Source organism: Oncorhynchus keta, chromosome 37 (genome assembly GCF_023373465.1).
Source record: "Oncorhynchus keta strain PuntledgeMale-10-30-2019 chromosome 37, Oket_V2, whole genome shotgun sequence".
Taxonomy (NCBI): domain Eukaryota; kingdom Metazoa; phylum Chordata; class Actinopteri; order Salmoniformes; family Salmonidae; genus Oncorhynchus; species Oncorhynchus keta.
The window spans coordinates 7,595,061-7,606,492 of NC_068457.1; the positions used below are offsets into that span (position 1 = coordinate 7,595,061).

Consider the following 11,432-nt stretch of genomic DNA (forward strand, 5'->3'; position numbering starts at 1 on the left):
GGGAGCCATTTGGGACATAGCCCATGTCCACTACTCTGATCTGGTAATCTGTGACAGCTCATGCCCACTTTTACACACACACTCCTCAAACACCTGTCCCAAAGCGACATACACAACAGCTGCTCTGCCCCTGATGGCCGAGCAGCACACACCCGTCTTTGTGTGTTAGCAAACTGCTGACCACTCAACACATACCGTCAGCTGAGCAGTTAAAGGCCGGAGAGGGGTGTGTTAGTGTAAGGCTTTAACATGCTCGAGCATGGCACGGACCGCAGCTTTCATTCCACCCAAAAGACAGATGGCTATATCACACGCCACAGGTCATCAATTCATTTGACTTTGGGTTCAAATCCCCGGCAAGCATAAAATATTAAGGAAAAGTCAACTGTGCTGTTGTAACAGAGTCGGTTCTGTCCCTGTCCCTCACTGGGCACAAACCAGTTACGTTCTGCACAACAAATACTTTGATTCCATATCAGCTTCCCCACCCCCAAACCCAACCTTAACCATTAGCGGGGGAAATGCAAAACTGACCCAAGATCAGCAACTTCACTCTACACCACGTCAACTACACTGTCATAAACCAATAACCCACTTAAATTTCAGCAAGCATTTAGTGTACAGAGGAGAGGGGACAATTTCCATGCGTGACACATTTATTCCACAAATATTACAAAGACATATATAATGACAAGGTTATAGTCATGATCATTGTTGGGGAGTATGGGGAGGAGTCTGTTCAGGGGCAGAGGGCCGTGTCAATGTATCTGAAATGGCTTCATTGGTTGATCCTGTGGGCACCTCAACCTGTGGAGAGGGAGAGCCAATAGGATTAAACCGGCAGTTTGATAATTAATTATGAATAGATACTGATAGAGATTCTGAAAGGGATGTTTCACTTTTTAAAGGATCACTTTACTCAAACATATCAACAGTTGACTAATGGGGGGGGGGGGGAAACGGAAATATGGACCAAAAAAAGTTGTGCAGGTCAGCAGTAAAGATTTGAGATACTGCAGAACCCCTTTCAGTAAAAATCTAAAAGTGAGATCAGGATGGGCTTTAACTCATTTTGACCTACCTAGGTTGTTTCATCCAAACCACTTAAAATAATGTGGAGAGATGTAACCTGATCCTCACATTTGTAATGCTAGCTGGTACAAACCATTTCCACAAGTATTGCTACATGCTCAAAAAATGCCAACCAGGAGATTCTGGATGTTATTAAAATAACCAGCTAACAAAAATAACAGTTCAGATGCAATGACAATACGCTAGCTATGTCGCATACAAGCTACAACTTTAAAAAAAAAAAGTGAACTTGGTCTTTAAAATTGTGAAGAGTAATATTTTCTTACCAGCTTCTCTGCCCTGCTCCTCAGTTTCCTCCACACAGTGTGGTGGGCCTACGGAAAGAGAACAGGAGAAAATAATGAATGACTCAGTCAGTGGCACTCATCACTCACACACATTCACTCGCTGACACTTAAGTCACTGACACTCGAACACATCCAAAAGATGCTTCATACATTGACTGAAACATGTCCTGCATATTTGTGCGCGTGCGTACGTACCTGCTGCTGGAGGGGCAGTGAGAGCCCCTGGGCCCGGCGGTGGAGACCCCACTTGCCCTCTCCTAGAGGGTGGATGGCAGTGACCTCATACTGAGAGCACAGCCCTGTCCTCGCCGCCAAGGGGCCCCCACTCAACAGAACATGGTCCCCACACCTAAGAGACAGATACGAGGTGAGACAAGAGTGTGTGTGTGTGTGTGTGCCATATACGTGTATGAAAACACAGCGAAGATGAGTGTCACTCAATAAGGATGTGAGTGAGTCATCTACCGCGGTACAGTTCCTGTAGCTCACCTGTAGAGGATCACTGTGCCTTTAGGACTTTGTGCCGACTTCTCCTCCACTTCCTCCTGCTTACACCTGCAAACACAAACACAGCTAGAACACTGGAAGAGAACACGAAACAGACTAAAATAAGTGAAAAAGTGCTTTGAAACCATGGAGGAAAAGGCATAGAAGGGAAAATTTTGCAAGAAAAGAGAGGTTTCGAAACTGGCTTTGCCAATAGGCTTTCAGTCCAGAGAAATGCTAGGTTATAACCTGTTATAACAGCACTTAACAAGCTGCAACACCTTCTCAGTCCTCCGAAAGGGGTACTGATGGCCAAAATCAATACCTATCCATTATTTTGGTTTGTCTTGTATATTTTATCCCCCGAAAATGATACAATTGAACAAGAGAGTATAGAAATAAAGTACCTGCTGTGAGAGAAGACCTCCAGGGCAACAGGGGGCGCCACCTCCAGAGGCTCCCAGGGCAGGTCCCGATGGATCAGCTGCTGAGCACCACGCGTCAGAGAGCGCAGGGACTCCTGGGACACACACACTCAGGTCATTTCACTTTGCTCAACACGCATGCACAGTGGGGTCCGAAATTATTTACACCCTTGATAAAGATGGGCAACAATGACTGTATAAAATAAATGATTGTATGCAACATTTAAAATATATACTATATTTTATACTAATATAATTTGTATTTATTGTATTGGCATCCCTAAAGATTCTTATGAATAAAGTAGTCAAAGTTAAGTAATTGGTCCCACATTACTAGCACGCAATGACTACATCAAGCTTGTGACTTCAAACTTGTCGGATGCATTTGCAGTTCGTTTTGGTTGTGTTTCAGAGTATTAAATTAAATGGTAAATAATTTATTTTGTCATTTTGGAGCCACTCTTTTTGAAAATGAAAATACAATAATCTTGAATTAATCATAAATAATGATGATTGAGAAAGTTAGAGGATCAAAGATCATTTCCCCCCCCAATACATTCTAAACTCTGTTACTGGCAATGGTGAGAGGTTAGCTTGTCTTGGGGGGTATGATCTGAAACTCTAACTTTCTCACAAAAACACATGATTTACCATGCATGTCTCTATTGGGCAAAAATAATCTGAAACACAACCAAAACAAACTGCAAATGCAACCAACAAGTTTGTAGAGTTACACGCTTGTACAGTCAATACTAAACCTTTGACTATTTTATGTATCCAGGCTGTATCACATCCAGCTGTGATTGCGAGTCACATAGGGAGGTGCACAATAGGCCCAGCGTCGTCCGGGTTTGGCCTGGGGTAGGCTGTCATTGTAAATAAGAATTTGTTCTTAACTGACTTGCCTAGTTAAATAAAGGTTAAATAAAAAATACAATAAATGTATATTGTATAAATCTTTAGGGGTGTCAATACATTTTAAGCCCTACCTTTTTTTAAGAAACAAAATCTTTCTCTGGGCAATTGTATTAGTTTAATATAATTACATTTCTTTTGGCATACAATATAGGTCAGTATTTGAACTATTTATTTTATACAGTCATTATTCGGGCTCCCGAGTGGCACAGCAGTCTAAGGCACGGTATCTCAGTGCAAGAGGCGACACCCTGGTTCGAATCCAGGCTGTATCACATCCGGCTTTGATTGGGAGTCCCATAGGGCGGCGCAAAATTGGCCCAGCGTCGTCCGGGTTTGGCCGGTGTAGGCTGTTAAGTTGCCAAGTTAAATGAACGGTCACATTTTTTATTATATACAGACTCCCACACAGTTGAAGTCGGAAGTTTACATACACCTACGTGGGAGTCAATAAAAATCATTTTTCAACAACTCCACAAATTTCTTGTTAACAAACTATAGTCTTGGCAAGTCAGTTAGGACATCTACTTTGTGCATGACAAGTATTTTTCCTAAAATTGTTTAGAAAAGAGTATTTCACTTATAATTCACTGTATCACAAGTCCAGTGGGTCAGAAGTTTACATACACTAAGTTGCCTTTAAACAGCTTGGATAATTCCAGAAAACGATGTCATGGCTATCAAGGCTGTCAATCATTTTGGAATCTCCTGTATAATAACAGAACAACACACAGTTCCACACATACCAGAATATAACACACACTGACCTCTGAAGGGCTCCAGGCGTCTAACTGAGGATCCAGCACCACATCACAACAGAACGCTCCTGAAGTTACTGCAGAGAGAGAGAGATTACATACATTGTATGAATTACATACACTGTGTGTACAAAACCTTAGGAACACCCCCCTAATATTGAGTCGCACCCCCCCCCTTTTGCCCTCAGAGCCGCCTCAATTCGTCGGGGCATGGACCCTACAAGGTGTCAAAAGTGTTACACACGGATGCTGGTCCATGTTGACTCCAATGTGTCAAGCTGGTAGGATGTCCCTTTGGGTGGTGGACCATTCTTGATACACATTGGAAACGGTTGAGCATGAAAAGCCCAGTAGCGTTGCAGTTTGTCACACCCTCAAACCAGTTAGTCATACCCCGTTTGAAATATTTTGTCTTTCCATTCACCCTAAATGACACACGTACACAATCCATGTCTCAATTGTCTCAAAGCTTAAAAATCCTTCTTCAACCGGTCTCCTCCCCTTCATCTACACGGATTGAAGTGGATTTAACAGATGACACCAATAAGGAATCATAGCTTTCACCAAGTCAGTCTACGTCATGGAGAGAGCAGGTGTTCATAATGTTTTGTACACTCAGTCTGCATTGTATATAAAACTTACAAGTAATACATAGTGTTACCATCAATGTACATTTTGTTGTTTATCGATGAGGCATTTTTTCTTTTCAATAATTGTTTTCTTTAATTACATCTATCGACCGAAGACTACACAACACAACATCAGTAGTGTACATGATTATATTTACTATTATTATTACTACTGAAATTAACTTCATTATCCTTTTTGCATTGCATATTTACTGAAATGCTGTACAGTACCACTATCTACAAATTGAATTTTATGCCAACAAAACAATCTGAATTTGAAAGAGATAGCGAGAAAGAGAGCGAAAAAGCAAAAAAAAGCTAGCGATAGAACGAGCAAGCGTAAGTAAGAGCTGGTGCATTCGGAAAGTGTTCAGACCTCTTGACCTTTTCATCATTTTGTTAAGTTACAGCCTCGTTTTAAAATGGATTTGTTTTTCCCCCTCATCAATCTACACACAATATTCCGTAATGACATAGCAAAAACAGCTTTTCATACATTTATGCAAATGTATATAAAAATACAAAACTGAAGTCCAGGCTCTGGTTGGGCCACTCAAGGACATTCAGAGACTTGTCCCGAAGCCACTCCTGCGTTGTCTTGGCTGTGTGCTTAGGGTCATTGTCCTACTGGAAGGTGAACCTTCACCCCAGTCTGAGGTCCTGAGCACTCTGGAGCAGGTTTTCACCAAGGATCTCGCTGTACTTAGATCCATTCATCTTTGCCTCTATCCTGACTAGTCTCCCAGTCCCTGCCGCTACACCATGCTTCACAGGAGAGATGGTGTCGGGTTTCCTCCAGATGTGACACATTCAGTCTTGGTTTCAATTTTGGTTTAATCAGACCAGAGAATCTTGTTTCTCATGGTCTGAGAGTCCTTTAGGTGGCTTTTGGCAAACTCCAAGTGGGCTGTCATGTGCCTTTTACTGAGGGGTGGCTTCAGGCCACTCTACCATAAAGCCCTGATTGGTGGAGTGCTGCAGTCCTTCTGGAAGTTTCTCCCATCTCCACAGAAGCATTACAAGCATTTCGCTACACCCGCAATAACATCTGCTAAACATGTGTATGTGAAAAATAAAATGTGATTTTATTTTTGAAGCTCTGTCAGAGTGACCATCGGGTTCTTGGTCGCCTTCCTGACCAAGGCCCTTCTCCCCCGATTGCTCAGTTTAACCAGCTCTAGGAAGAGTCTTGGTGGTTCCAAACTTCTTCCATTTAAGAATGATGGAGGCCACTGTGTTCTTGGGGACCTTCAATGCTACAGATTTGTTTTGGTATCCTTCCCCAGATCTGTGCCTCAACACAATCCTGTCTCGGAGCTCTACGGACAATTCCGTCAACCTCATGGCTTGGTTTTTGCTCTGACATGCACCGTCAACTGTGGGACCTTAGACAGATGTGTGCCTTTCCAAATCATGTCCAATCAATAGAATTTACCACAGGTGAACTCCAATCAAGTTGTAGAAACATCTCAAGGATGATGAATGGAAACAGGATGCACCTGATCCCAATTTGGAGTCTCATAGCAAGGGCTCTTAATATTTATGTAAATAAGGTATTTCAGTGTTTTCGCTTTGTCATTATGCAGTGGTGTAGATTATTCTAATCAATTTTTAGAAAAAAGCTGTAACATAACGAAATGTGGAACTAGTCAAGGTGTCTGAAAACTTTCAGAATGCACTGAATATAAGGATTCATTGCATCTAGGATTCAGTTCCAATCTGTTGACTAGATGCTAGTCATTTCTTTATGTTTTTTTTAATTTTTCTGAAAATGGTATGGAAAACATGGGTATGAGTGTTTCCTGGCTTATACCTAGCACCTCTGGGAGTCTGAGCAGTTCCACAGAAAAGTCTTCTTTAAAGGCATCCTGAAGGACCTGGCCAAGGAGGGCTGCACACGACCGCCAGTATGCCTAGGGAGGGAGAGGCCACACACACACAAACCAACAGCCAATCACCACAGTCACAGTCTGAGACCAGTCAGTCACCACCACCAGAAAACCACCACTTTGGAGGCAAATATGTCTGGTGTCAAAAGTTTGGCCTATACGGTATCTATGACCCTGTACACTACAGTCTATATGTACACTGCAGAAATGTTTATCTTACCTAGATACAGTATCTCTTAACATTACAATGCAATGACATCTTCAAAATGTAAATTCTCTCAGTGTACTGGCAAATCTTTTTGCTTACTTTAACCTAAAAAAAAGGCTTGAAACAAGTCAGAATATCTTAAAACAAGACCAATTACCTTGATGCATTTTCTGGGTGAGTGAGATCAACTCAAAACAAGTATATATATATATATATATATTTATTTCAATACATTTACTGGTCAGGAGTCTTATGGCTTGGGGGTAGAAGCCGTTTAGAAGCCTCTTGAACTAAGGTCCCTCAGTCGAGTAGTGAATTTCAAACACAGATTCAACAGCAAAGACCAGGGAGTTTTTCAATGCCTTGCATATTTTTATTGAACCTTTATTTATCAGGCAAGTCAGTTATTTACAATGACAGCCTAGGAACATTGGGTGAACTGCCGTGTTCAGAGGTAGAACTTTACACTGTCAGCTCGGGGATTCGATCTAGCAACCTTTCGGTTACTGACCCAACGCTCTAACCACTAGACAACCTGCCGCCCCTAATTGGTAGATGGGTAAAAATAAAAATATAAAGCAGACACTGAATATTCCTTTGTGCATGATGAAATAATTACTTAAACTTTGAATGGTGTATCAATACAGCCAGTCACTACAAAGATACAGGCGTCCTTCCCAACTCAGTTGCCGGAGAGGAAGGAAACCGCTCAGGGATTTCACCATGAGGCCAATGGTTATTTTAGAACAGGTACAGAGTTTAATGGCTGTGATGGGAGAAAACTGAGGATGGATCAACAACATTGTAGTTAGTCCTCTATACCCACCTAAGTGACAGATTGTAAAGAAGGAAGATTTTGAATATTTTTTATTCTGTACAAACAAGCATCCTGTTTGCAATAAGGCACTAAAGCACTACTGCAAAAAATGTTGCATTTTTTCAAACCTTTTTTCTCCTTAATACAAATAGTTATTTTTGTGGTAAATCCAACATCACTGAGTACCACTCTCTTTTAAAGCATGGTGGTGGCTGCATCATGTTATGGATATACTCATCATCGGCAAGGACAAGGGAGGTTTGTTTTAGGATAAAAAGAAATGGAATAGAGCTAAATACAGACAAAATCCTGGTTCAGTCTGCTTTCCAACAGACACTGCGAGATGAATTCACCTTTAAGTAGGACAATAACCTAAAACACAAGTCCAAATATACACTGGAGTTGTTAACCAAGACGACATTGAATGTTCCTGAGTGGCCCATTTAAGAGTTTTGACTTAAATTGGCTTGAAATCTATGGCAAGACCTAAAAATGGCTGTTTAGCAATGATCAACAACCAACTTGACAGAGCTTGAAAAGTTAAAGAATACATGGGCAAATATTGTACAATCAAGGTGTGCAAATTTCTTAGAGACTTACCCAAAAAGGTCAACATTCACAAGGCCGCAGGGCCAGTCGGATTACCAGGACGTGTACTACGAGCATGCGCTGACCAACTGGCAAGTGTCTTCACTGACATTGTCAACCCCTCCCTGTCCGAGTCTGTTTCAAGCAGACCACCATAGTCCGTGTGCCCAAGAACACCAAGGTAACCTGCCTAAATGACTACAGACCTGTAGCACTCACGTCTGTAGCCAAGAAATGCTTTGAAAGGCTGGTCATGGCTCACATCAACACCATTATCCCAGAAACCCTAGACCCACTCCAATTTGCATACCGCCCCAACAGATCCACAGATGATGCAGTCTCAATTGCACTCCACACTGCCCTTTCCCACCTGGACAAAAGTAACACCTATGTAAGAATGCTATTCATTGACTACAGCTCAGCGTTCAACACCACAGTGCCCTCAAAGCTCATCACTAAGCTAAGGACCCTGGGACTAAACACCTCCGTCTACAACTGGTGGTAAGGGTAGGTAACAACACATCCTCCATGCTGATCCTCAACACAGGGGCCCCTCAGGTGTGCGTGCTCAGTCCCCTCCTGCACTCCCTCTTCACTCATGACTGCACGGCCAGGCACAACTCCAACACCATCATTAAGTTTGACACAACAGTGGAAGGCCTGATCGCCGACAAAGACGAGACAGCCTATAGGGAGGAGGCCTGAGACCTGGCCGTGTGGCGCTAGGACAACAACCTCTCCCTCAACGTAACCAAGATTAAGGAGATGAATGTGGACTACAGGAAAAGGAGCACCGAGCACGTCCCCATTCTCATCGACGGGGCTGTACTGGAGCAGGTTGAGAGCTTCAAGATCCTTGGTGTCCACATCACCAACAAACTGACATGATCTAAACACACCAAGGCAGTCGTGAAGAGGACATGACAAAACGTATTCCCCCTCAGGAGACTGAAAAGACCTGGCATGGGTCCTCAGATCCTCAAAAGGTTCTACAGCTGCACCATCGAGAACACTGGCTGCATCACTGCCTGGTATGGCAACTGCCCGGCCTCCAACCGCAAGGCGGAGGGTAGTGCGAACAGCCCAGTACATCACTGGGGCCAAGCTTCCTGCCATCCACGACCTCTATACCAGGCAGTGTCAGAGGAAGGCCCTAAAAATTGCCAAAGCCTCCAACCACCCTAGCCAGAAACGATTCTCTCTGCTACCGCACGGCAAGCGGTACCGGAGCACCAAGTCTAGGTCCAAGAGGCTTCTAAACAGCTTCTACCTCCAAGCCATAAGACTCCTGAGCAGCTAATCAAATGGCTTCCCAGACTATTTGCATTGTCCCCCCTCTTTTACACCGCTGCTACTCTCTGTTGTTGTCATCTATGCATAGTCACTTTCATAACTCTACCATCATGTACATATTACCTCAACTAACCGGTGCCCCCGCACATTGACCCTTGTACCGGTACCCCCCTGTATATAGTCCCGCTATTGTTATTTTACTGCTGCCCCATTTACTTGTTACTTCAGTTTCTTATTTTTATCTGTATTTTTTTTTAACTGCATTGTTGGTTAGGGGCTTGTAAGTAAGCACTTCACTGTAAGGTCTACACCGGTTGTACTCGGCGCATGTGACTAATACGATTTCATTTAACCGTTTGTGGGGGAAATGCTAAACTAATCCAACATCAGCGTCAAAGTGCAACTTCACCCGACACCGGTGCTATATACCTCAGTGCATGTACACCTATATCTGTGGTGCTGTGTTGTACCTGGTTGACCAGCAGTGGGTCTGTGTCTTTGAAGGTGAGCAGGGAGAGGGAGCAGGATTGGGTGAGGGGCTGGTGCAGGGACCAGGGCTTTCCGTCTACTAAGGCCAGGGCAGAGCTGGTTACATACCACTCTGTCAAGTCTGAGAGAGAGGAGAGAGAGAAAGAGAGAGAAAGAGAGAAAGAGAGAAAGAGAGAAAGAGAGAGAGAGAGAGAAAGAGAGAGAGAGAGAGAGAGAGATTTAATATTATTCATACTATAGAATTTTTCTGACTGCCTTGACAAAATCAATGCGGCACACAGACAAACCACAGGTATTGTCCCTGTACTCACGGCGTGCACAGCTGTGTGGTGTGGACAGTCCCTTGTTCATGACGAGCAGGGTGCCCTGCAGACCGGGTATTTGCAAGGTCACCTCGATCTTCTCTGTGCGTGGGTACAGAGAACGCTGGCGAGCCTGCTCCCGGGAAAACACAGCGCTGCGCTGACCACGCACCTCAGCAGCCGAGAGACGCACAGAGGCAGCACTGGATGCCAACCCTGAGTCAATGAATTCATGATGAGTACATGATAAGACAATACACATTTCCTACGCCAAAACTAGTTTGAAGATTCAAGATTTAATGGAATTCGCCATTCGTTGGTCATCATTGGAATAGTGTTATTGGGAACTAGCTATCCCACGAAAATCGATTCCCGAAAAAAATTATCTTGAACAAATGTTAACTTTACGTACTGGGCACTACAACTCCAGTCCCGGAGCCACAAAGCAAGAACATGGCAACTGATTTTCACAATCCAACATCCTATACACAAATTAGCGATGCAGAAACCCAGATGAGCGATATAAACTCTCACTGTCATGGTTTACATCATGAACATTTGTTGATGGTGTCATGATCTAATACTGTACGTAGCAACCACCCAAGGTCATTTTGTATACAGTGAAGCTAGCTAATTAGCATTCTTAACTAGCCCATGTTACACGAGTGGCAGCGGCTGTGTGGTCATATGTTGTACTTACGGCGCTGTAGAAGTTGACATATGGTACGACACGCCATTGTTGCTTTTGGCGATGAATCTCTGGTACTGGTTTAACAGTAGGGCACCAATGCCGGGCTAAATTATGTGTCTTTTACACTGCTATTATCGTTTGGACGCTATGCCTGTCTGAAGAGCAACGTTGATTTCGGTCCGGGTCGAATAAATTGTTGGGGTGTTGAATAGTTCCCACATAAACGCTTGAGAGGACATTATGTTCCAAAACAGACAGTATGTGTAGTTGTACTATGTTTCAGCAAAGCATGAACAATATTATTGATAGTTTTGTCTGTTCAGAGATGTGGCTAACTGACCAACCAGAATGTTATTGTTGACATCTGACGTTTCCAGCCTGGACAGTAGCTAGTGGTCACTATTGTATTTACATATACAATATCCCCATGATATGGCAGGCCCTATAAAATACAAACTCATAAACGTCTCTTTCATTTCATTATTTTTTGGGGAGACAGTGGTGGGATAACAATTGCACGGAATGAGCATGCATAGTCATATAAACATGAAAGTTGTTCTCCA

At 43.2% G+C, this 11,432-nt stretch overlaps 1 protein-coding gene across 1 annotated transcript; it reads right to left on the bottom strand.

Moving 5' to 3' along the window:
• Positions 1 to 638: 638 nt before the first annotated feature.
• mrpl39 (mitochondrial ribosomal protein L39) lies at positions 639 to 11,070 on the bottom strand. Its single transcript, XM_035754937.2, has 10 exons — positions 10,879 to 11,070; positions 10,188 to 10,394; positions 9,858 to 9,997; positions 6,406 to 6,505; positions 3,973 to 4,040; positions 2,273 to 2,385; positions 1,869 to 1,934; positions 1,575 to 1,728; positions 1,359 to 1,406; positions 639 to 807 (listed from the first exon to the last, which is right to left on the bottom strand). The coding sequence occupies exons 1-10, from the start codon at positions 10,913 to 10,915 to the stop codon at positions 709 to 711; spliced, it is 1,032 nt and encodes a 343-aa protein (XP_035610830.1). The 5' UTR covers positions 10,916 to 11,070; the 3' UTR covers positions 639 to 708.
• Between the last annotated feature and the right edge of the window lie 362 nt (positions 11,071 to 11,432).